General features: G+C 51.4%; 2 protein-coding genes across 5 annotated transcripts in view; both read right to left on the reverse strand.

The window, feature by feature from the left end:
• Acta1 (actin alpha 1, skeletal muscle) lies at positions 1 to 2925 on the reverse strand. 2 transcript variants are annotated; one of them, XM_005320387.4, is made up of 7 exons: positions 2782 to 2925; positions 1775 to 1915; positions 1349 to 1673; positions 1066 to 1227; positions 774 to 965; positions 458 to 639; positions 1 to 382 (listed from the first exon to the last, which is right to left on the reverse strand). In XM_005320387.4, exons 2-7 carry the CDS (start codon positions 1901 to 1903, stop codon positions 239 to 241), a joined length of 1134 nt encoding a protein of 377 aa, XP_005320444.1. In that variant the 5' UTR covers positions 1904 to 1915; positions 2782 to 2925; the 3' UTR covers positions 1 to 238. The 2 variants fall into 2 exon arrangements, with proteins under 2 accessions (XP_005320444.1, XP_005320443.1); XM_005320386.4 differs by having other exon boundaries at positions 2764 to 2887.
• A 5198-nt stretch (positions 2926 to 8123) lies between these two features.
• Nup133 (nucleoporin 133) overlaps positions 8124 to 24039 on the reverse strand; it is a 45689-nt gene continuing 29773 nt past the window's right edge. For 2 of the 3 annotated variants that reach the window (XM_005320389.5, XM_040276723.2), the window contains 11 exons: positions 22889 to 23011; positions 21908 to 22007; positions 21049 to 21300; positions 20157 to 20290; positions 18767 to 18925; positions 17182 to 17317; positions 14359 to 14477; positions 13713 to 13793; positions 12694 to 12758; positions 11948 to 12036; positions 8124 to 8909 (listed from right to left, as the gene is read on the reverse strand). In XM_005320389.5, coding sequence (XP_005320446.1) covers positions 8773 to 8909; positions 11948 to 12036; positions 12694 to 12758; positions 13713 to 13793; positions 14359 to 14477; positions 17182 to 17317; positions 18767 to 18925; positions 20157 to 20290; positions 21049 to 21300; positions 21908 to 22007; positions 22889 to 23011 — 1395 coding nt within the window. In that variant the 3' untranslated portion in view covers positions 8124 to 8772. Of the gene's footprint in view, positions 8910 to 11947; positions 12037 to 12693; positions 12759 to 13712; positions 13794 to 14358; positions 14478 to 17181; positions 17318 to 18766; positions 18926 to 20156; positions 20291 to 21048; positions 21301 to 21907; positions 22008 to 22888; positions 23012 to 24039 lie in introns of those variants that run through there. The other variant, XR_005730304.2, reaches the window with a different exon arrangement.

A 24039-nucleotide genomic window follows, 5' to 3' on the forward strand; every position in this document is an offset into this window, starting at 1 on the left:
TTGTGCAGCAAAACAGGTTTTAATGCTTCGAGCTCCCACTTCCTTCCACAGGGCTTTGTTTTAAATATAACAAAATGAGGTAAATCACGTTGGGTATGTACACGTTATGGACAGGCGCCAGGCTGTGGGGGCGACGAGAGGGCTGTTGAAGGGGTCGCCGCCGCGGGCGGCCGAGGCCAGCCCCGCAACGCGAGCGCGTCCATCGACCTGAGGAGAGTGCGCACGCGGGCGCGGGCGCTTAGAAGCATTTGCGGTGCACGATGGAGGGGCCCGCCTCGTCGTACTCCTGTTTGGTGATCCACATCTGCTGGAAGGTGGACAGCGAGGCCAGGATGGAGCCGCCGATCCACACCGAGTACTTGCGCTCAGGAGGTGCGATGATCTGCAAGAGAGCGCGTCAGGAGGGCCGTCTACCTGCCCGCGCGCCCACCCACCCACCCGGCCGGCCGCTGCTCACCTTGATCTTCATGGTGCTGGGAGCCAGGGCCGTGATCTCCTTCTGCATGCGGTCAGCGATCCCGGGGTACATGGTGGTGCCCCCCGACATGACGTTGTTGGCGTACAGGTCCTTCCTGATGTCGATGTCGCACTTCATGATGCTGTTGTAGGTGGTCTCATGGATTCCCGCCGACTCCATGCCTGGGGTCGTGGGGGACAGCGTGAGCGGCAGGGCAGGGGGCGGCGGGACCTGGGAGTTGGGGGAGGGGAAGCGGCGGGACGGTTGGGGGGCGGTGAGAGGCGGGGGGACCTCGGGCGGCGAGGTCGGGGCTCACCGATGAAGGAGGGCTGGAAGAGCGTCTCCGGGCAGCGGAAGCGCTCATTGCCGATGGTGATGACCTGCCCGTCGGGCAGCTCGTAGCTCTTCTCCAGGGAGGAGGAGGAGGCGGCAGTGGCCATCTCGTTCTCGAAGTCCAGGGCCACGTAGCACAGCTTCTCCTTGATGTCACGCACAATCTCGCGCTCAGCTGCGGGAGACAGGGGCAGCGGCGGCGGCCTCAGCACCGAGCCCCGAGGCGCGCGCGCGCGCCCGCCCACCCTCCCGTCCGGGCCGCCCAGGCTGCGCACCTGTGGTCACGAAGGAGTAGCCACGTTCCGTGAGAATCTTCATCAGGTAGTCGGTGAGGTCGCGGCCGGCCAGGTCCAGGCGCATGATCGCGTGCGGCAGGGCGTAGCCCTCATAGATGGGCACGTTATGGGTGACGCCGTCGCCGGAGTCCAGCACGATGCCTACGCCGGGATCAGGCAGCGCCTGAGCCGCAGGTCCGCGAATGCGGGCTCCGGGCGCGGCAGGACCGGGGGGCGGGGGCAGGGGCGGGGGGCGCGGGGTTGGGCACTCGAAGGGACTCACCCGTGGTCCTGCCGGAGGCGTAGAGAGAAAGCACCGCCTGGATGGCCACGTACATGGCGGGCACGTTGAAGGTCTCAAACATGATCTGGGTCATCTTCTCGCGATTGGCCTTGGGGTTCAGGGGGGCCTCTGTGAGCAGCGTGGGATGCTCCTCGGGGGCCACGCGCAGCTCGTTGTAGAAGGTGTGGTGCCAGATCTTCTCCATGTCGTCCCAGTTGGTGATGATCCCGTGTTCGATGGGGTACTTCAGAGTCAGGATGCCTCTCTTGCTCTGGGCCTCGTCGCCCACGTAGGAGTCCTTCTGACCCATGCCCACCATGACGCCCTGCCAGAGGAGAAGACACCATGCACTGGTTACCGCGGCTGGCGTCTTTAGGACCCATAGCACGCGGACCATCCCAGCTCCCTCTGGAAGAGAAGCCTGACCTGGTGGCGAGGCCGGCCCACAATGGATGGGAACACAGCCCTAGGGGCGTCATCACCGGCGAAGCCAGCTTTCACCAGGCCAGAGCCATTGTCACACACGAGGGCGGTGGTCTCATCTTCGTCGCACATGGTGTCTGGTTTCTGCAAGGTGGTGACCAACAGCAGTCACTAAGAAGCTTCTGGGGAGAAAAGGCCCTCATGCCCCAGGACCTTCCACCCCAAGGACTCAGAGACACCCCAGTGCTGAGCCTCAGTGCAGCCAGAGGAGCCCGGGGCACATGGCAGGGGCTCAGGAACTGTCCCAGAGGAAGGGCACACTGAAAAATTCTCCATGGTGGGTCCAGAGGACACTGCCCACCAGGCGCCACTGCATTCCACCTGCTCCAGGAGCTGGGCTCTAGCTCAGAGGGGTTAAAGCTGGGCTGTCTGCTCCTGGCCAGCTAGAGGGTGTAAGGATTGGCCCACAGACCAGCTTTGGTGCCCCATCTAGGGAGAGGTGGTCTGTTCTGGACACCCTGAACATTTCTGACTTAGGAGGGACACTTGCATCTGTCTGCCATCCTGAGAAAAGTGGTCCTAGCTGCCACTGGTGCTAGGTTGGGGGAGCTGGCTTCAGAAAATAAAGCAGTGCTATGAATCTCCCTAAGCACATCCTAAAATTGATCTCCTCAGGTATGTCCTGAACACCAGGGAGAGCAGTCTGATTGGAGAAGTTTCCAGCTGATTGTCTTCTCCTTAAGGCCCTTGAAATGTGGAGTGCCATGGCACACGCCTGTAATCTCAACTCCCCTGGAGGCTGAGGCAGGATGGCAAGTTTGGGGCAAACTTGGGCAACATGGTAAGGCCCCATCTCAAAACATAGAGCACTTGGGACTTGAAGGAGGCACAGGGTGGCCCAGGCCTGGGGCTTGACAGCTGGCTCTGCCCTTGTCCTAGGAGTTCCCCCCAAGTTCCCACCTTGTCCTGTCCCCTTTCCCACTCCACCCTACCTGGGCGCGTGACTACACCTGCTGTTCTTCGGCTGAGGCCCTGGTTGCTCCAGGAGGGAAGCGGGCTTCACTGGGAGCTGTCCGCTGCAGTGACTGCTTGTCCCCTTGCTCAGGTTTTATATAGCCCGTGGGCGCTCCGTCCACGCCGCCCCGCAGGAATGTCGCTGCCCTTCTCAAGCCATATTTGGGTGTTGGACACTAGAGTCCCTTCCTTCAGCTGGTTCTCCGAATGGGCCCCGCCCGGATCCTCTGCACTGACCAAAGAAGGAGCAGGCTGGCCCTGGCCCAGGTAACTCGGACCAGGCCGTATATGGAGTGTCTCCCCAGCGGGCTGCCCCTCCCGACCCGCCCAGTTGCCTGCCAGAGTTGGGTGGGGCAAGGGCCCCTGCACACCCTCGGGGCTGGTTAGCACCCCTGCTCTGAAGCTGCACCTGTTTCAAGGCCTCCCTGCAGTCTACCTCACATCCACTGGGCACTCCAAAGGTGCTGACAGCTGACCTCCTGCTCCCCTCCCCTCTCAGCTCTCTCCCAGGCCCCACGCTGCTGCAGGCAGCTTCCTGAGGAGCTGGCAGCCAGGTGGGCTCAGAGGGGAGCCCTCCAGGCAGGGAAGGAAGGGAGCCCTCCAGGAAGGGAAGGAAAGGAGCCCTCCAGGCAGGGAAGGAAGGGAGCCCTGCCAGATAACCCCCTCCCTCCCCAATCCAGAGGCTCAACCGGGACAGCCCCTCCCCACCCTGGAGGCCACCGAGGGGAGGGAGTGGGGAGGGCATGCAGCTGTTGCAATTGGCGTGCTGGGCGGAGCAGTGGAAGGAGGTGGGGCTTGGCAACAGGCCTTGAGGGAGCCGGTGGGGTGCCACAGCCCCCAGGAGCTCCTGAGGGGTGAAGGGTGGGGTGTGCACCCCCTCCTCCAGGACCCCCAACCCTGTGTGGCTGGGCTGAGCTGGCATCCACCTCCTCAGTGGCGGCTGAGTGTGTGTCCCTTTCCTGGGGCTGAAAGAAGGGTCCTAACCTGCAACTAGCTAGGCCTGGAGGTGGAAGAAGGGTCTGTGTGGGGGGAGTGTCTTCACTGAGAGGACCCATGCTGGACTCCCCCTCTCCTACAAGGGCTGAACAAACCCTTTATATTTAGAGGATGATGTCCACTGGCCAGGCTGCTCCCAGTCCACCTTGGAGTCACCACCTGCCAGAGCTGTGCTGGGGCTATTTATACCACTGATATATAGGGATCTGCCTTTGCGTTTCTAGGACTTGGATCTGCTGTGACAAGGTGAAGCAGGGTCAGCAGAGGTCATCAGTGGGAGCTTGGCTTCATTTGGTGGGGGACAAGGACAGCCCAAAAGGAAGTGTTCTGTGAAGAGCTCAGTGATGGGTGCAAGCCAGAAGGGAGGCCTTGGCTTCTGTGCAACGCAGTTCAGGCTTGGTGTGGAAGGAACAGCGAGAGTAGGAGAGTGCCCTGGTTGGGGGAGCAACCTTCCCGGAGTTGGCACAGCCATTCAGCAGTGGGAAGGCGCCGTGGAAAGCTTTCCCAATTACTCTGGAGAATGGGTGACCACATTTCACTTTTAACGCCGCGTCTGCTGGCAAGAGTAGATGGTGGCCAGAGTGCACTGTATGTACCTCTTAGGAGGATGTGCTGTTTGGGCCCTCAGCAGGGCAAGGAGTCTGAAGGGGGAGTCCCTGAAAGGCAGACACTGACAGCCGTAAAGAGAGGCCCACCTGGGGCTCCACCCATGTGACTGCTGGTTTGACAGGCTCCTGACAGTCACCCAGGCACCCAGCCCACTCTGGTCTCTCAGTGGCCAACAGACCAGAGACTGGTGGAGGAGCACTCAGGCTCAGCCACACAGCGCAGCTCCCCTCTGCTGAGCAAGTTACTCCCACACAGGCCCCAGCTGTGGGGGAACCCAGGCCTTGCGTGTAAGGGAAGGGCTCCAACAATACCTATACTCTTGGCACTTTGAACACTTATACTTTGACAGGGGCTCACCAAGGTGCCCTGGTGGGGCTCTGGATCTTCTCCAAGGAGGAGGCAAAGGCTTCTTGAAATGAAAACCAAGGACTTCAGGAGCAGCTGTCCCCTAGAGAAGATACCTTCCCTCACAGGCTACCCATCCACAAGTGTGGGGGACCGAGGCTTCAGAAGAAAAGGCCTGGTCCTTCTGGCCTCTTCCTCTTCTATGATGGCTACCTCCAGACTGAGGATTCAAATGCAGTGGGGCCCCTCTGTGCCCCTTCCCCACACCCAGTGCACTCTGGGATCAAGCAGATCCTGATCTGCCTCCCCTGACTGCTAAGTGACCTTGGGTAAGTCATTTCTGGAAGATTCCAGCATCTGCAGCTGGATCAAAGTGTTCCTTGGGACTGAGCCAAGTTGTACTAGTGAGTGCCTGGGCCCTGGGTGTCCTTCCTCCTGTGACTGGGAGGGCTTGCGGGGGGGGGGGGGGGGGGAAGGGGCTGGAGAGGTCAGGGACAGCGGTAGTCACCCATGGTGGGAGGGCCAGTGCAACATTCACCGTATTTGGAGTTTGCGCAGATAATTCTAGCATTATTAAAAGTGACAAAACCCACAACCAATAAACGACCCATGTTTCAACTTTGGGAGTGCAAACTATGGCACATGCCTATGATGCCAGTGGCTCAGAAGGCTGAGGCAGGAGGATCACAAGTTCAAAGTCAGTCTCAACAATGGCAAGGTGCTAAGCAACTCAGTGAGACCCTGTCTTTATTAACTAAATAAAATACAAAATAAGGCTGGGGATGTGGCTCAGTGGTTGAGTGCTCCTGAGTTCAATACCCAGTACCACCCTCCCCCACCCCCCAAAAAAACACCCCTCTTGAGGACTAAGACATGCATTCCCAAGGGCCAAGTACACAGGAGAAAGTGGACCTGCAGGACTGAGTTCTCCCTGGGGTGGAGATAGCTGGAAGAACATCGAAACTGGCTCTGCAAGAGAGGTGGTATCAGGAGCAGCAGTAATGGGGACCAGGGCCACGAAGCAATGGCCAAGAGCAGAGGAGAGTTCACACCTGCTCCCACCAGAGGCCACAAAGCAGAGGGTACAGACAGTACCCAGTACCCGGCCTCCTTCCCCATGGAACCACATCCCCTTGAGGGGAGGTCTCCCAAGTGGCCCAGGTCAGCCTCAAGTCTGTGATCCTCACAACCTCCTGAGTCTCTGGGCTTCCTAGTGCTCCTGGCTCCATACACTCTAAGAAGTATTTCAGTTTCTTCTGGCTGGAGTATTACAGGGGTTTATGGGTTGGATGTGAGGTGTCCCCCAAAAGCTCCTGTTAATGCCAAAATGTTCAGAGGTGAAGTGATTAGATCCTGAGCTGTCACCTATCTGCCCTTGCCAGTCTGAATGGATGGACTAGGTGGTGACCACAGGCAAGCGGTCATGGCTGGAGATGGGCACTGGGGTTGCCATGAAGGATGCATCTTCCCTGGGCCCACCCCTGCCCACCTCTTCCCTCAGCCACACCACTCCTCTCCTCCCAGCGACCAAGGAATAAATCTCTGAAACCTTGAGCCAAAATACTCTTCTTCCCTTTGTTGTTCTTGGGTATTTGGTCACAGTGATGGAAAGGTGACGGACACAGAATCTGTCTCCTCCTTACTTTTAACTTTTTATTTGTGTGTGTGAGGAGGTACTGGGAATCAAACTTAGGAGTGTTCTACCTCTGAGCCACATCTCCAGTCCCTTTTTTCCCAAATGTGTTTTCTTTCTTTCTTCACATACCTTTCCTAAATATAGGCTTTCCCCTCCTCAAGTACTTACTGGGCACCTGGCATCTGGTGAGCGCGCTGTTCACACGCGGCAGGCACTCAGGGTCTCAATAGCATAGGAAGAGAGCTCCTCAGAAGGCCCCAGTGTGCTCAGAAGGTGCAGGAGGCCTGGGATCCAGACCCAGCTCCAGGCTTCAGGCAGCTCCTCCACTTAGGGCCCAGCTTGTCTGCCTGTCCTGGACCCCCTCACAGACCCCCAAGGCTAGCTGCTGGGGTCACTGCTGCCACCCGAGGCCCCCAGTAGGCCTTGATAGCGTGTATAAGGCGGGCTAACACCCTCTACAGGATATGGGTCGCACTCAAGAGTCATCGTCTGTTACTTGATTTACCCAAAATCATTAATGATAAAGAGTAATATGGAGCAATTCTAAAAGCAAGGCAGAAAAATGTATTTAAAACCATGTCTCAATTCCAACTTTACTGTTCTGGAGCTGTGAAGCCCAGACAGCCAGGAAGCAGCCTCCCTCCCTGCCAGGAAGGCCACACCTCACTACAGAACCCTGGGGCCTGGGCATCGGCCTGGCTTCAGGTGAAACCCTTGCCTCACACAGGGGATGACTGTGGTGGCAGATGGAGGTGGAAGGAGCCCATGTCCCCGGAGCACTGTGTCATCACAGTTAATGTCGTGTGAACTGAAGTTTGGTCTTCTAGCCACTGACCTGTGACGGTACCTCCAACAAGCTCCTGACCTGGCTCTGACACAGGGTCGCCAAGTTCCTTCCCAACAAGCAATGGGCGAGAGAGGGACCGCCAACTGGGCTCTGCACCACATTTGACTTCTGACCTTCTCAGCTGTCGGGCAAGCAGCTAGTGAGACTCGCCTGGCCAAGAGTGGTTGGCCAGCAATGCCTGCTATTCTGCTTTTATCTAAAGCCAGACAATGCCCAGTGACAACTGGTTATGTCAGAGAGCTTGGAGAAACAAACCCCAGGGGTCTCCAGCATGGTGAATGGTGGTGATGAGGGCAACCACGGTGAGGACTGAAGAAATGCCACTAGCACCAGACTACCACCCACAGCGACAGCGGGGGTGGGGTGTCAGAAGACAACACCAACTGAAACTCATTCATTTATGTGCAAGTTAAAAATGCTCCCAGTGACTTAATCAGTTATCAAACTTGTGGGAAGCCATTCTCGCACGTGATTGGGCACCTCCCAGATTGGGTGTGAGGTGTTCTGGCCAAACTGTGTCGGAGCTATCCCCACCCTCTCCAGGTGCAAAGCCTGTCCGTGTGGGGGGTGTGACTGACCACTGATCCTGAGGCCAATCACCGACCCTGACCTTGGAATGCTGCCCCCCTCGACCTTCATTGGATGGAATTTTCCCCTGAACTTCTTGTTCCCCAATAAAAGGCCACTCCCTGGCGTGCTCTCTCTCTCCTGCTAGTCCTGAGTAAGCCTTGCTGCCCCACCAGGTGGTTCGAGGGGAGAGCTGTCTCAGACCTGGTCATAGAAAAAGGTAATTGAGTCTGTGTGTGTTTATTTTGATCTCACTAGTTAATTTCTATGCCATGAACCTCTTTAATGAAACCAGCATGCTGGTTGCCTGATGGACAAACTCACATGACTTAGACCCATTGTTTTTTTGCTTTTAATTCTGTTAAGTCAGTAAAATATGACATTTATCTTGCTAGACAGGTATTTCCCACTAGTCCCAAACAAAATAGAAGTCAAACACCCCAGATCCTCTCCAGTGTCATAAACATCAGAGATACTCTAGGGCCCTCCTCACTTTTAAGGGTCATGGACCCCGAGGCCTAGAAGTGATGTGTGCACGTGCAGCCAGAACAAGGATGAGAGCCACAAAACTCACTGGACCACGTTACAGAGAACAGAGAGGGTCAGCTGGGCATGGTGGCCTATGATCCCAGCACCTCAGGGACTGAGGCAGGATGACAACAAACCCAGGCAACTTAGGGAAACCCCATCTCAAAATTTTAAATAATTAAGAAAATAAAAAAGGCTGGAGATGTAGCTTGGTGGTATAGCATCCCTGCATTCAACCTCCAGTACCACAAAATAATGAAGAGAAAGGGCAGTAAGTGCACAGACAACTGATAAAGCCAAAATCACAGTACAGCAAATTATATCAGCTTCCAAATACAGCACAGAGAAAGTTCTGCTGCACGTGCTACCATAGTGCACAAGCTCCCCAGTGTTTAAGGCCTCAAATTTTATAAGGACACATTTGTACAGATCTTAGAAAGTGACCAGTTGTAGAACACTTTACATTTGTCCCTGGACGTAATATTCATAATTTGCTTTCAAAACAAACTCAAAGTACGGGTTGGACTTGAGGCTTCCCAGCTGGTCTGCCTGCAGCAGGCCTTGCACCTCTGGCAGGTACTCACTGAGCCGGACGCCTGTGGACAAGCACAAAAGCACTTTTACTGTACAGAACTCTCCAGCACATTGGACCCATGCCTGTGCGAGCTGCCTCCCGCCCCCCACCTCCCAGCAAGTAGGCTGGCAGAGCTGCCCCCCTGAGGTCTCTTCTGCAGGTGGACAGCGCCTCCTTGCAAGCTTCAGCAGATGTGGAGTCCTACACTTTCCCACAGTGTAGGTCACACTTAACAATCACTTGAAAACAACATTGAGTAGTTTCTTCCCCAGCTGGGAAACCCTTTGGCAGAGAGGCTGTCAACAGCACTGGCATGGTGCCTCAGGGGTAACGACTGAGGTCTGACCAGCAGGCAGCACAGCCTGTCGGCCCACAGAGGCCACTCCAAGGAGCACCAGCCAGATAGGCCAGGCAAGGTGAGGTCTCCATGGGTACAAGAAAGCATGAGAAATTTCTTCATTTGACAAGTGAAGAAAATGAACCAAAATTTTAAATTAATAAGACTAAGATATAATTTGTTACATCACCATAAGTTCTGAAAACCAAGTTTTGGTTTTAAAAACAAAGTACTCCCAGTGTCTAGCACCATTTTTTTGTATTTCTCACAGAATGAAAATCTGGATTAATAAATGTTAGAGGCTAAATCTGAAATGTGTATATTACTTACTGCCATTAACACACTTTTAGCAAAAACCTTTTCCTCTGTAAAGTACTATTACTCTTGAGAAGATACCACCTGGGTGTCAGAAGGTCAGCCTCCAGAAAAGCCCACCTTGCATCTGGCTTTAGGGCACGAGGCCCATCCTCCTCCAGGGAAGGGTTCAGGAGGCTGCACACCTCCCTCCCCATGATTGTGACCAAGCCAACCCTTGGCCTGCGGAATACAGCCTTCAATCTTCAAGAGAAGTCAGGAAACAACACTGATAAGTACCCCCAATGAGCAGGTGTTGGCAGCTGCCTAAAAAAAAAAAACCCCAGTGCTCCCAGGGGACATGGCATCTCACTCCACAAGGCAAGGTGCTTTGTCACAGGGTCACTTTCTTGTCTGTAGAATGAACTCAGCCATAGGTTGCAGCCACCCTGGACCCCCAGAGCCCACATTACAGTGTCAGTTCACATTGGAACCTGTTCTTATATGACAGCCCTGTGTGGAAAGGGCCCCAAAGGTAGGATGGCTACATGCCCCTCTAAGTTATAGGAGCTTCTCCTGGTGTCCGTCTGTGTACAAAACTCAACAATTCTGTGTAGAATCAGGACTTTCTGTTCTTGCTCTCTCTCTGTTCCATCATTTACTGAGGGTGGGTGCTGAGCACCAAAAACTAAGCTCTACATATGTCCGTGAGCACCTGCTCACAAGGCTGGGCCCTCCCAACACTTATCTGCTCAGCTAGAGCCTCTGCAAGTGCAGATAGCCGTCATGTCCAGTGTCTTCCTAACTCCAAACACAGAGAGAAAAAAGGCTTACAGACACAGATTAGCTCTTATGAACTTCCAGCAAAAGGCTCTGCAGCTCAGAACACTGGATGTGGGGCCTGGTGCTTCTCTGGGGTCCCTTCTTTATGTGGCTAAGCCAGAGACCCTGGCCTGTGGAAATGCCACACAGGACAGAGGCATAGCAGGAGGACCTGGTCTAGAGGAGCTGGGCACACTGATGTGCTTGTGATTCTACATTTAACAACCAACATTCTCTGAGCGACTCCCACATGCCAGACAGCAGGCCAGGGGTGTTGTGTGAGAATGCACCATGTATTTTGCAGGTTTGTGCTCTTAAGTGTCCAGTGCATGGATGTGTTGACCTGACGAACAGTTCTTTCATTCAGGAGGGCCCTGGGCTTGCTATCATACACCCCTCCCAATGATGATGAAGGAGTGTCTCTGCCTGGAGCTCAGTCTGTTCTGCACACTGCCTGGATTCTGGCACCCCACACCCTGACTTCATGACTCCACAATAAACATGAGTCATATTTGTTGTCATGTATAAAATGTGCAGTCTCTCATCTTTTGTCCAATATTCTGAATATTTTCTGCTCCTGGAACATGAAAGGCAGTTTATAAAAGCTTGTTTTCTCAAATTCACCTTTCCCTCAAGAATGAACACTGTATCTGAAACAGCCTATTCACCTATTTATCACCAAATGAAATTTTGCTTACTGCCTTCGGCACAAAACACACACATAAAACACATTACTCTCTTGTTTGTAAGTGAATCCTAGTCTTAAATGGATTTGTACAAATATCTTCTAGTTTGTTCTTAAGTACAGTATGGTCAGTGACCCCTCATAGCTCATTTCACCCTATAGCTCATAATACACCCCAGAGCTCATAGCTAATTAGAAACCTTCAGCCTTCACAAAAGTTAAATGAAAAATCAAGGGAACTCTTACTGCCATCAGTTACAGGTTTGGGGAGTCACAACAGTGGTGGCCATGGTGTCCCTCCTACATCACTACTTTGCTTTTCTTGCTACACTCTCAGCCCCTTTCACTTTTTACTTGAGATAGGATCTCACTAAGTTGCCCAGGTTGGCCTCAAATTTGTGATCCTTCTGTCTGAGCCTACTGAGTTGCTGGGATTACAGTGCATGCCACTGCACTCGGCTGAAATTGCTTTATCTTAAATCCACTGTCATTTGACATCTTGACAAATACCCACTATCCAAAGACTTGTAAACTGAGAAGTGACTCTGTGATTTTTTTTTTTTGATACCAGGGATTGAACCCAGGGGTGCTTCACCTCTGAGCCACATTCCCAGCCCTTTTTATTTTGAGACAGGGTTGCTAAGTTACCTAGGGCCATGCTAAATTGCTGAGGCTGGCTTTTAATTTGTGGTTCTCCTGCCTCAGCCTCATGAGCCACTAGGATAACAGGCATGCGCTACCATGCCTGGCTGATACTATAATTTCTTTTCTCTTTAACACAATACCGTTGTTTTATGTATTTATTTTTACGTGGTGCTGAGGATTGAACCCAGTGCCTTACATGTGCCAGGCAAGTACTCCACCACTGAGCGAAAAACCCAGCTCCTGATACTGTGATTTCTAATAGTAACAAAATGCTTACCATCTTTTAAAAGTTTCTGCAGGATTTTCACAAAGACACTGTCTTTAGACACTTCGATTGGATCATCTTTACCATCTGAACTGGACCAGCTAGAAAACAAAAACACAGGAAGGAAATAGCACCATCACTCTTGTGGTCCCATCTGGATGCAATGGGGATGGATAGCGCTCTCTGTGATGGTGGTCAAAGCTGAACGACAGGCCTGCAGTGTGGACATGCTCCCAGCCACCACCGACCTGACTTCCAGACGCAGGAGGAACCTCAGACAGCATATACCAGTGCATGGGTACGGTTATGAATTCAAGCCTGTCTCACACTGCCTGGGTGGCAGAAGGGAGCTCCTCTTCTAGGGGCTCACATGGCCCTGCTCTGAAGTGCTCAACACGCAAGCCACCAAACACCAGCACCAACTAGAAGCAGGACAAGGCTCCTTTTGGTTGCCTGGGATAGGACAATAAACTGAGGGCCATACAGTGGGTGCTTGAGCATCCCAACAAAGCTCCTCAGGGACCCGGCTGCCACCTCCCAGGTCCACACCTGGGCCCAGCTCCCCTGGGGCTCATGTCTGACCAGGAATGCCAGGGGTGGAAATCCCCCTCTGCACAGACAAGAGGGCTGTGGCCTCCCAGACTGTCTCAAGCAAGCAGGTTACATTCTGTGACAGCAATGCAAGCAGCAAACTGCGTGAGCACTTCCTGCTGTTGAGCACCGGCACTCGGCGAGGAACAGCTGGACCGGGCACGTACTCGTCCCTCTGCAGGGCTCTGCAGAGGATTTCCAGCTTCAGGTCGTCAATGTTCACATCTTCATCCTTCACAGCAAAACAAAGCATCCTGGTTAAATTCTGGCTGTCACAAAGAAAAAGTCTTCAATTTTATTTATGTCAACTCCTAATCCTGCATAAATAGTGTCTTTGCTTTTAATATTGACACTATAGTTTATCATTTTTAAAAACTCCTTTTAAGACATTAGTACTGTTTAGAAAGGGAAGCCAACTGCCCTATGAAAGTTAGCTTTGGATCACTACACTCCAGGTCATCAAGAACTGCAAGAGATAGATTCTTTTTTTTTTTTTTCCTTTCTTTTCTTTTTTTTTTTTTTTTTTTTACAGTGCTAGGGATTGAACCCAGGGCTTTGTGCATGTGAGGAAAGCAATCCACCAACTGAGCTAAATCCCCAGCCTCAGGTTAAGGTTATTAAATGAGGTTGTACAAAAGCTAACCTTGGGGGATTGGGGCTATAGCTCAGTTGGTAGAGTGCTTGCCCAGCATATGTGAGACACTGAGTTTGATCCTCAGTACCATATAAAAATAAAATAAAGATATTGTGTCCATTTACTATAAAAAATATTTTTAAAAAGCTAACCTTGGGGGCTGGGGCTGTAGCTCAGTGGTAGAGCACTTGCCTAGCACCTGTGAGGCACTGGGTTTGATCCTCAGTACCACATATGAATGAGCAAAATAAAGGTGCACTGACAACTAAAAAAGTGTTTGGAGAAAAAAAAAAAAGCTAACCTTGGGTTTTTAAAATCCACCAAACAACTCCCATTCACCCTGCCCTAACAGAAGGCCTTCCTACAGAGCAGCACAATCTTTTGAAAGTGAGAACACTCCCCTTAAGGTGAGCGCTGTGAGGAAAATACCTCAGAATGCTGAAAAGCTGCCGTTATCTATCTGTGCACTAGAACATGAGAGTTACCAGGAACCAGAGTCCCATGGCAGCTCTGCTACAGGCTGCGGCCTGAGAGCCTGGGCAACTGCCTCACCTCTTCGATATACTCGAGCAAGTCCAGAGCCTTCTTGAAATCATACTCGTTGGCTCTTCTGTTTTCTTCACAGATGTACAGCTGCAACGAATTACACGAGGCAGGTCATTCTCAGCTATCAGCATAATGCCAGAGAACTTGGGAGAAGCCACTCTGTCCTAGAGTGAGCTAGAGGCTTTTAAGGCCAAGAACCATGACCCAGGTGGAGGCCAGGGAGCTACACCACAGCAGGCTGGCCTGGTGGGAGGTGTGTGTGGGGTGCTGGTCTTCTCAGGAGGAAAGAGCACTGGCCAGCTTGCCCATACAACCCCCTCCCAGCCATACCCTCGGGAACACTTGGTTCCCAGGAAAGAGGCATGGGCGGCACCCATGGACCATACAAATCCTTTTCTGAACCATTTTGCTACGGAAGACTGAAGAGTGACATTCTAGAGGAAATATCTGAAGACTGAAGAGTGACATTGTGGAGGAAATATCAGTTGCACAGTGCACTCTTCCTGTACCAGGAAAGTGAACTACAGGTGATTCCTCCTGGTCACGAGAGGTGGATCTGGAGGGCCAGGGGAGCAGCCCGGGGAGGTGGAGACTGGCCAGCCAGCACACACTGGGGTGTTGTGAGCACGGGAGCAGGAGGTGCAACACCTACACTGATGAGCTGTGGAGCTGTCAGCACGGGCATGGCACCGAGGCGCAGCTGTCTCTCTGCCAGAAGCTGCTCAGGCAGGGTCTCCTGGTGCAGCAGGAAGCGCTCCTGCTCAGCCATTGCTGGTGTTCAAGGACAGAGAGGGAGAAAGATGAGACTTTCAAATCTGCAGTCACAAAGCAAAACCGAGTTATGATGACAGAGAGCTCTAGTGCCACGGCATTGCTACATCACAGAACTGCTGCATAATGACCTCAGGATGCCACCAGCACTGCTTCCTCCTGGCTGCTTCAAGAGGGGCAGGGCCCAGACTCTAGCCCCAGTGTGGTCCAGCCTCATCCACACAGAGGAATGGGGCAAAGCCACCAGGGCACAAGAGAAGAGCAGTGCCTGCACAGACATGCGGCCAGTCTACTGGCCAGCACACAAAGCCTCTGCGTGCGCAGACTCTCTGGGCTGCTGGGCAGGTACTGCTGTGCAGTCAAAGTACCTGCAGCACCACACACACTCAGTTTTTTAAAAAGTCAGCATGTTTGTGCACTTCCATACCTAGAAAAGCAGATCCAGAGGGTAGCTCAGGGAACTTGGACCTATTTCAACACAACTTATTTGGTGTGTTTTTTCCTAAAATTTACAGATTTCTCATATGGTTATTTATTTTCCCATATAGTTATTCATATAACTTTAAAGTCATGACAACAGTCTGCAGGGAATCCATCCGAGAGACCTGAAAATAACCACTTGTGCAGACCTCAGTCTGTCCACACAGCAGAGCTCCTCCTCCAGGCCTATTTATTTCACTACTTGCATGTGTGTGACAGTGGTGCTGGGAACTTAGATTGGAACCTTGCACGTGCCAGGCAGGTCCTCTACTACTGAGCTACACACATTCCCAGCCCCCTTCAATTTTTATTTTGAGAAAATTACAAATCTGTAGCTTCTGCGGGACCTGGCATGTCTCTGGGCATTCTGCCTGGCCTGCTGCTGGACAGTCTGACTACACATGTCCCCCTCTCATGGAGGGTGCAGTTGTCATGGCACGCCACGTCCACAACTTCAGCAGGTACCACCCGATCACCATGGTTCAGAGTCAAGCTCACAGAGTGGACACAGCATGCTACAGTCACCTAGTATTAAACACATCCAGGCTCTCTCAGTGGTTCCCAAATCAGAGGTGTGACCTAAGAGCCAATTACAATTCTGGGTGATGGCTTTTGGGTTCCTATAATCTAGGGCTGCCTGTCTTTTGCATTGCTGAAATGTTAAATGTCCAGCTGAGTACGCTGTAAAATGTTCTGCCCTTGAGGCATACTTGCTGCCCCCTTGTGACCAGATTCAGGATGAACACTTCAGGCAGGTGACAGCAGGCACCACCTGTCACACCACCCCAGGAAGCGTGGGATGTGGGCTGTGTCTGATCTGTGTACCAACACTCTGACATGGGATGTGGGCTGTGTCTGATCTGTGTACCAACACTCTGAAAACCTGGGAACACCTTTTACCAGACCCTGAACTGAATGGGCCTGCCACCTTTTTGAGATGGGGGCCTTGCTAAGTTGCCCAGGATGGTCTTGAATTTGCTCCTGCCTTCGCCTCCAGAGCTGGTGGGACTGTAGACATGTGCAACAGCACCCGACTAATTCTAGTATCTTTTGGTGACCCGTCATTCACTATAATTGCAAAGTGGTGACATCAACCACCCTGTCCATATTAGCTGTCAATCATTTCTAAAGAAGCATTTTACTGACCCTCCCCTTTTCGGGAATACTGTGTATTCATGGACTTTTACCTTCTTTTTACACACACACACTCTTTTAATTAGAGACAGTGCCCTAAGTTGCTAAAGCTGGCCTCAAACTTGTGGTCCTCCTGCCTCATCCTCCTAAATTTCTGGGATTATGGGCATGTGCCACCATGTCCAGCCCTGGCTTTTCTTTCATAAACTGTGACATGCAATCCTTCACCATCACTCTTGACACTCAGAAGGACCTACTCAAGGCTCTTGTACTTTCTGACTCAGCAGAACCCTCCTAGGTCACCTGGTCAACAGCCCCGTTTCTTCTCACTGGAAACTGGAAGAGACACCAGACTGCACAGGGCTCATGGCATGGGATGGTGTGGGGCCCTCAGATAAGACCCCACCTGAGATCTGCAATTTGAATATGTAACAGTTCTCTTTCATTTCACACTTGTGACTCCCTTCTTGGTTCTCAAAAACAAAACAGTATTTCCTCACTTCATCTACAAAACAGCTTCAGAACTGCACCAACAGCATGGCCTACGAGAAGCCCCATGTGAAGCCTGGGCTCTCTCTGCAGTCCTATCTTAGAGTACTTTTGCCAAGCGTGCATAACTAGCCCTCCAGTCATGCTCACTTGAACTTACATGCATGCGTGTGTGTGTGTGTGTGTGTGTGTGTGTATACTTTTTTTGTATCAGGAATTGAATCCAGGAATTAAAGGGTGCTTAACCACTAAGCCTTATCCCCATCCTTTTTTTAATATTTTTATTTAGAGACAGGGTTTCACTGAACCATCTAGGGCCTTGCTAAATTACTGAGGCTGGCTTTGAACTTGGGATCATCCTGCTTCAACCTCCCAAACTGCTGGGATTACAGGCGTGTGCCATTCTTCCCGACTTTTTATTCTTTAGGAATTCTGGCTTAAAATATAAATTCTTTCCAAAGAATAAGGATTTCAAGCACATAACCAAGTAACTGCAGGAATGTGGAGTACACAGAGCCTTGTATGAGAGAGGGCTACGCGAACTCCAGGCTCTAAGCAACAGTGTGACCTTTACATGGCTCTCCTCCTGTTTCTTTTTTACCTTCAATTTTTTCTTGCAGTACATCCTCTGAAAGGTCTGAAGCTAATGCAGCCAATTTACTCAAGCCAAGAAGTGTTTTTTTCTTGGCAAAATAACGAGTCTCCATATTTGCCAAACCCAGAAGCGTTGCATGAGCCTACAATAAACCATAAGAAGCACGGTAAGGTCCTGGTGCCGACCCAACTGGGAAGCAGGGCTCAGCACATCCCGAATGCAGCCTCCCCTGAGCGAGCCCACGATGGCACACCAGCAACCGGCACAGCCAGCCTGCTTGGAGCCGCAGTCTCAACTAGGCAGGCCGCCAGGTACCTGCTGGGGGAGTGCTTTACTCAACCAACTGGAATGAGCTAGCTCTGAGAACATGCTCATTACAATAAAGGGCAACGACCGCTCCAGACATTACTCTATTGTACCAGTAGCCAAAGCACAACAGCTCACTTTTTTTTTGAGGTATTAGAAGTAATGACAGAGTCATCGTAAATCGAGAATGCCAGATTTATCAAATTATTCCAGAGTGAGAGGATTTAATAACCTGTAAGTACTACCTTCTAAATTTGTAAACATTGTTTATTATAAGTTGACAAAAACAAGCACATACATTTATGGAGTGCAAAATGAGGTTATAACACACCCATAAAATGTGGAACTCTTAAATCAGGCCAATGAATAGCTCTCTTACTCAAGGACTTATTTTCCATGGTAAGAATACTTGAAGTCTACTCCCTGAGTGCATGCACCGCCATCAACTGGCAGCATGCAAGCAGCACCTTTCCTTCCTGGGCTGCAGCTGGCATGGTGGCAGCGGCCCTCTGTCCCTCACCTCAGCCTCTGATGCTGTCTGCTCTCTGCTTGAGTGGCTCCGTGCCAGACCCTTTGGATGGGAGACTACGGTACTCATCACTCTAGTCCCAGCTTATTCCACTGAGCAACAGGTCCTCTAGGGTCACCCATGCTGTAGCCAATGGTAGATTTCTTTCTAAAGCTGAGTGCCGCGCCACCATGCAGGTGCCTGTCATTCACCCACGTGGATGCAGCTGATCCTTCAACTTGGCCGCTCTACAGTCAGTGTTGCTATAACCACACAGTGCACAGGTGTGGGTGGCACACTGATGTCACACTGTCTGGGGACACCCAGAAGTCAGCAGCAGGATGTGTGGCCGCTGCTGATCTCTGAGCAGCCCTAGCACGACCCCCACTGGCTGCACTGGGGGACGCTCCCATTGAGACCAGGCAGAGGTTCCCTCTGTTGCCTCTTTCCCAGCACCGCTCTCCTGTTGTGCTGAGGATGCTGCTCTGTAAGGCATGCACTGGCCTGCGGGACTGTCCTGTACTTGCTGTGGTGACACCCAGCGTGCCCCTCTGTGGCATCCATACCACTTCTCTCCAGAAATGTCTACTTAGGTCTTCTGCCCATTTTTAAGTTGAGTTCCTTGTTCTCTTGCCTTTGGGTTCCTTGTATATGTCTTAGACACTAACCCCTTCTCAGGCACACGCCATAAATAGTGGTTGAATTACTAAAACCAAATGAATTCAAAACACACCAACAGCTACATGTACCCATTTTACACAACTGGGTCCTTCTTACCTTTTCCAGCTCTTGGCTATTAACCTCGTGTAGCCAGCTGAGATGTTCATGAGCTTGCAAAAAACTTGCCAACTGTCCATGTTGAGAAACAGGCTGAGACAACAACTTGCCCCGCTTTCCTTTCTCCAGATACCAACGGAAGAGAAAGTCTGAAAAATTCTACAAGATCACAGAGGCGAGAACCCATTACTGCTTGTCAGTGCAGCTTTAAGACACTCTATCATGACAACAAAATGCTAAGCAGCTTTCAAAGTCCCAAGTAGGTTCTCCTTTTAAGCAATAATTTCCTATGCTGTTACTACGTTGATACGTATTCCTACGATGACAGTGACTTTCCTGTTTGCCTAATTCAATCATCTCACTGGACAAGCCTGTAGGTTCAGGTTCAGAAGGAACCTCATTTCATGATCACTGGCTTTGCTACTGGCAGAATCTGAATGTGCACAAGTTGGTGAGGGAGCTGCCAGCCATGGGTAGTATTTAAATTTAATTAATGTTAAACTTCAGTTCCTCAGGCATCGGTCAAGAGCCTTAGCAGTCAACAGCCACGTGTGTCCAGCTGCTCTCTCTTGGACAACGGATATAAACATGATCTCCACCATCACAGAGCATTCTCCTGGAAAGCATGGGACTGTGCCATCCACAGCAAGGCCTCGCAGGCAGTACCACATGGACAGCCACGGGGGCTGGCATGGTGAGTGGGAATCCAGGCAGGCCCCCAGGAACCTTGTGCTGGGCTCTCGAATGCAGTGCACACGGACTGGAAGACCAGGGAGAATTGGTGAGAGAGCCCTGGCCATCTCCCTGCCGGTTCTGCCACACTCAGCCTCGAACTGCAATTGTAGAAGGAAAGGGCTGTCCCAGGAGAAGACACTCATCCCACCACACTGCTCTCTCACCAAAGTCCACGCCACAACTAGAAACCACAAGACCAAAGAGGAAGAAGAGCCTGACTAAGCAGCAACACAGAAAGCAGGCAGCTGAGGCTGACCCAAGAGTGAGCAGGCTGTGAAGTCAGCACGGCTTGAAGATAATCACGGAACACATTAAAGGAAATGTATACGCAGAGGGAAAACGCCCATAGATGACTGGAATCCATAATAAGAATTTAAAAGTCACAATGGGTGGAAAGCACACAGTTCAGCACTACTGTGAAATTCTGTACACATCATACCCCACAGCTGGGCCCTGACCACACAAGGAGCCAGTGAGGTCCCACAACACCCCTATAGATGCTGCTATGGGCACAGGACGCACAGCACTTGTTTGGGTTGCACTAGCACAGGTGCTGCTGTGGAAAATGATGGCACCCACCAAGGCCCCAGGGACAGATGGAAGAGAGCAGCCTGACCATAAGGTGGCCCACCACCCACCATGTCCAGCACCTTACCTGATCGGCAAACTGAGTCATGTAGCGCTGGAGCCTGCTCTGGTTGTCAGTCTGCTCACACAACTGTACTAAGATGTCAAAGTCACAGTACTTCTCTGCTAGAGAAGCAGCCCATGAGTACTGGCCCAGCGTGACTGAAAATGAGAACAGAAGAAAGAAATCCTGTTAGTAAACATTAAAGACATAGTGAAAACAGTACTTGAAACTTCTCTGTGTTCATACTGCACACTAAGAATAACCAAGGGGACGAGGACCTTTTTGGCTGCTGACACTGGTTTCCCAATCCACATGCACTGCCAAAGTGAAGACACAGTCCACTGCCTCCCTCCAGCCTCCAGACACGATGCTGTCACCCACATCCGGGCCAGAACGCCTGGCCCTCAGCTCCACAGCATGCCTGCCTGGCCCTCCCCAACCATGCCACACTCTGCTGTGAGGCTGCTCCTGCAATGCTCGAGAACTGGGCTCTTGAGGTCACTGTTTAATCAATTGCCCTCTTGGTCTGTCCCTTGGGTCTTGGGGTGGATGCCATCTTTTTGTGTCCATAGCAGCATCTATATGTACTTGGTGTAGCCCAAGCAGGTGCTGTGCCTGAAGAAGGCTGACTAAACACACAGGGACAGCCGTAGTGTCTGCTACACTCCAAATTCTTGGTTAGGGCGGGGAAGACACCACCACGCTGGCCAGGCTGCACATCCACTGCTGGACACCTATAAAAGCTTAAATTGGGCAGCAAAGAAAAGGAAAGACCCTCGGTACTTTTGGTTTTAGTTGCTCAATTTAGGTTTTCACAGGTGTCCCATATGGAGGCACAGGGACATATGGGTGTCTGACCCCTCCTTTGGTCCTGCACACTCAGACCCAGAGCCTCCACAAAGCACCCTGCACTCACGTAGAGGAGACAAGAGGTCTGAGCGTCTCTGTAGGTACTCCATTTCCAGGCTGTTATATCTCTCCTGGTCACTGGACCTATCCAGAGACTTCAGCTGTGAAACATAGCCATCTAGGAAGCAATCAATCAGTGCAACCAGTTGCTCCATTAGGATGTTGCGGAGGTTGCTGTCCGCCTGCGGGTAGACAATCTTCAGGATGATCCCGTGCTGGCGCACGATAGTGGTTCGAATGCCAGCGGGCCCACTTGTTGCTGTGAAGTCACAAAGAGTTGTTGGCTGTCAGGGTTTCCCAGTGGCTGAGGGAAAATCAGCTGTCTAAAGCCCACGTGACATCACCGCTACAGGGAAGCATGTTTGTGTGCAGGTGACACTGGCCTGTACCCTGCATGAGCCACATTCCCTGTGGAGCTCCCCTCAGCAGTCAGGCAAATTGCACCTTCTTCTTTCTAAACTCTGACAAAGCTTCGGCACCTCCTTTGTGGTGCTAGGTCAACGTAACATACAGCCCATTGCGAGGCCTGCTTTTGGGAGCAGCTACTTGTACTGAGATACCAGTGGTATCTACTACTTGCAGTAGATGCACAATGAGTACCAGTTAAAGCAAATGCTGGGGGAGTCTACAAGTGCATGAGAAGGAATGAGTAGCAGACCAGCACTGCTCATGCTGGAGGTGGCACTGGGGTTTATTCATGCCACTCACAAAACTGTGCTCAGACATAGCTGCCAGCAGGTCGGGCTGTCAGGAGCACACTGAGCAGGCGCACCACCTGCTGTAGGGCACATGTGGCTTCTGCTCCTACAGACCTGCTCTGGGGACAACGGGCTGTAAGGAACACCCTGTGAACAACAGTGTTCTACCTGTCCAAGGGACATATTCCGGTTCTTTTCCTCCTGCGTCTTCTCTCTTGTAAAAGGAGCTTCGATTTTGGCGATAATGACTAGCAGCCTGCAGCATGTCCTGGAAAAACGAGACATATTATCACAGTCAGAAGTGACATATCTGTTTTCCTTTTCTTTTTTTGTGGTGCTGGGGCTTGAACCAGGGCCTCACACATGGCGAGCAAGTGCTCTACCACTAAGACACAGTGCAGTCCAGATTGATGAGCTTCAGAAGGTGATCTGAAACACCAAAGTCTATTCTCAGGCCAGATGCGGTGGCCACAACTGCAATCCCAGTGACTCAGAAAGTAGAGGCAGGAGGATCACAAGTTCAAGGTTAGCTTTGGTAACTCAGCAAGACTCTCAGTCTCGAAAATATATAAATTTAGGGCTGGGTTGTGGCTCAGTGGTACAAGCGCTAGCCTCGCATGTGCGAGGTCCTGGGTTCGAACCTCAGCACCACATAGAAATAAATAAAATAAAGGTATTGTGTCCAGCTACCACTAAAAAATAAATATAAACAAATACATAAATTAATTTTAAAAACCCTGTCTAACATAAAAAAGGGCTGGGGATGTTCAGAGGTAAACCACAGAATTCCATCCCTAGTACTGCAAAAACAATACATACTCAGCACTTATGAGTTCTTTCTGCGTTTTTTTTTTTTTTTTTTTTTTTGTACCAGGGAACCTGAATTTGTGATCCTCTTGCCTCAGCCTCCTGAGCCGCTGGTGTGTGCCACCATGCCCGGCCTCTGCCCTTTTATTGTGGTACAAGAGACTGAACTCAGGGTATCATGCATGCTAGGCAAGTGCTCTACCACTGAGCCACACTCCTAGCCTTTTTTTCTCTTTGAGATGATCTTGCTAAGTCAATTACAACAGAGCAGGGACAAGGAAACCACCTTCTTGTCTTTCCCTCTCAGCTCTGGGCCACTGATGCTGGTGTAGCTGGGCCTACCTTGAGAACAGTGTTGACGTCAATGGCCACCTCTGCCCACTCGAGAGAGTCCAGCGCCATGTCCCTCAGGACCTGTTCCTCGTGCTCCAGCAGACATTCGCAGATGGTATCCACCTGGGACACCTGAGGGTAGAGTCACTGCTTAGTACAAAGTCATGGAGGCATGGGGACAGCTGTGCCATAGCCTCAGTCTCCAAGGCACATCCTCAGATCATTAGACAGGAGAAAACTTACGATCCAATAATATGGGACACAAAGTTGAGAAACAAGGAAATTAGAATCTCCCAAATTTTAAGAGTGTCCAAGCTTGTGCTGTGGCACGTGCCTGTAATCCCGGCGGCTGGGGAGGCTGAGGCCCCAAAGCAACTTGGTGAGACCCTGTCTCAAAGGACTGGGGATGCAGATCAGTGGTAAATGCCCCAGGTTAAATCCTCATTACCAACAAGAAGAGCCATGGAATCACCAAGTCTTATAAACAGTGAAACCTGGATTGCTACCAAGTAGATTTTTAAATTCACACTCCAAGTAGCTGAAGTACTTGCCACCTGCTGCTGTGCCTCAGGGTTGGGATGTGACCTTCACACAGCCCTAGCTACCAATGCTGTTCCTCTGCAATGGCAGTAATGTGCTCTTTCAGGCCCAACTGTGTTGGGCGAAGAGCTGGGAAACCAGCTCCTGGCTCCTTGCCTTCTGGTCCACACAGGTGCTGCAGCAGAGCACTGGACAGTTCAGTCCTGCTGCCCCAGGGAGCCCCCACCCCCACTTGGCCCAAGCAGAGCCACTCTTGCAAACCCAAGCCTCCACCTGACCAGCCACAGGTGCTAGAGTAGAGAGTTATTTTGTGAGTAGAAAGGTAAGAATGTCTATGCTGTTGAGATGGAAATAATGGAGCCATTCACTGTTGGCTGCCCACAGCACAGATTCCACCTTTGTGCACTCAAACCTCAGACTAAAAATGATGGGAGAAAAAAGTTACAATGTTGCTCAAGGTAGTATGCAACAGGCCTACAGGGTTGGGACTGTACCCAATATGTAGACTTTAAAAAAAAATTATTCCTTAGGGGCTAAGGTTATCCTCAGCACCACATAAAAATAAATTTTTAAAAATTATTTCTAAAATAACACACTACTTAATAGTAAGTAACTGCACT

The sequence above is a fragment of the Ictidomys tridecemlineatus genome, chromosome 10 (genome assembly GCF_052094955.1).
Source record: "Ictidomys tridecemlineatus isolate mIctTri1 chromosome 10, mIctTri1.hap1, whole genome shotgun sequence".
Taxonomy (NCBI): Eukaryota; Metazoa; Chordata; class Mammalia; order Rodentia; family Sciuridae; genus Ictidomys; species Ictidomys tridecemlineatus.

Bases quoted from the DNA above. Each gene is read 5' to 3' on its own strand.
- Acta1 (XM_005320387.4), bottom strand. From the start codon at position 1,903: ATGTGCGACGAAGATGAGACCACCGCCCTCGTGTGTGACAATGGCTCT. The intron at 1,674-1,774 runs GTCAGGCTTCTC...CTCCTCTGGCAG, and splicing joins TGGGCCGGCCTCGCCACCAG to GGCGTCATGGTGGGCATGGG. The intron at 640-773 runs GTGAGCCCCGAC...CCACGACCCCAG, and splicing joins CTTCCAGCCCTCCTTCATCG to GCATGGAGTCGGCGGGAATC.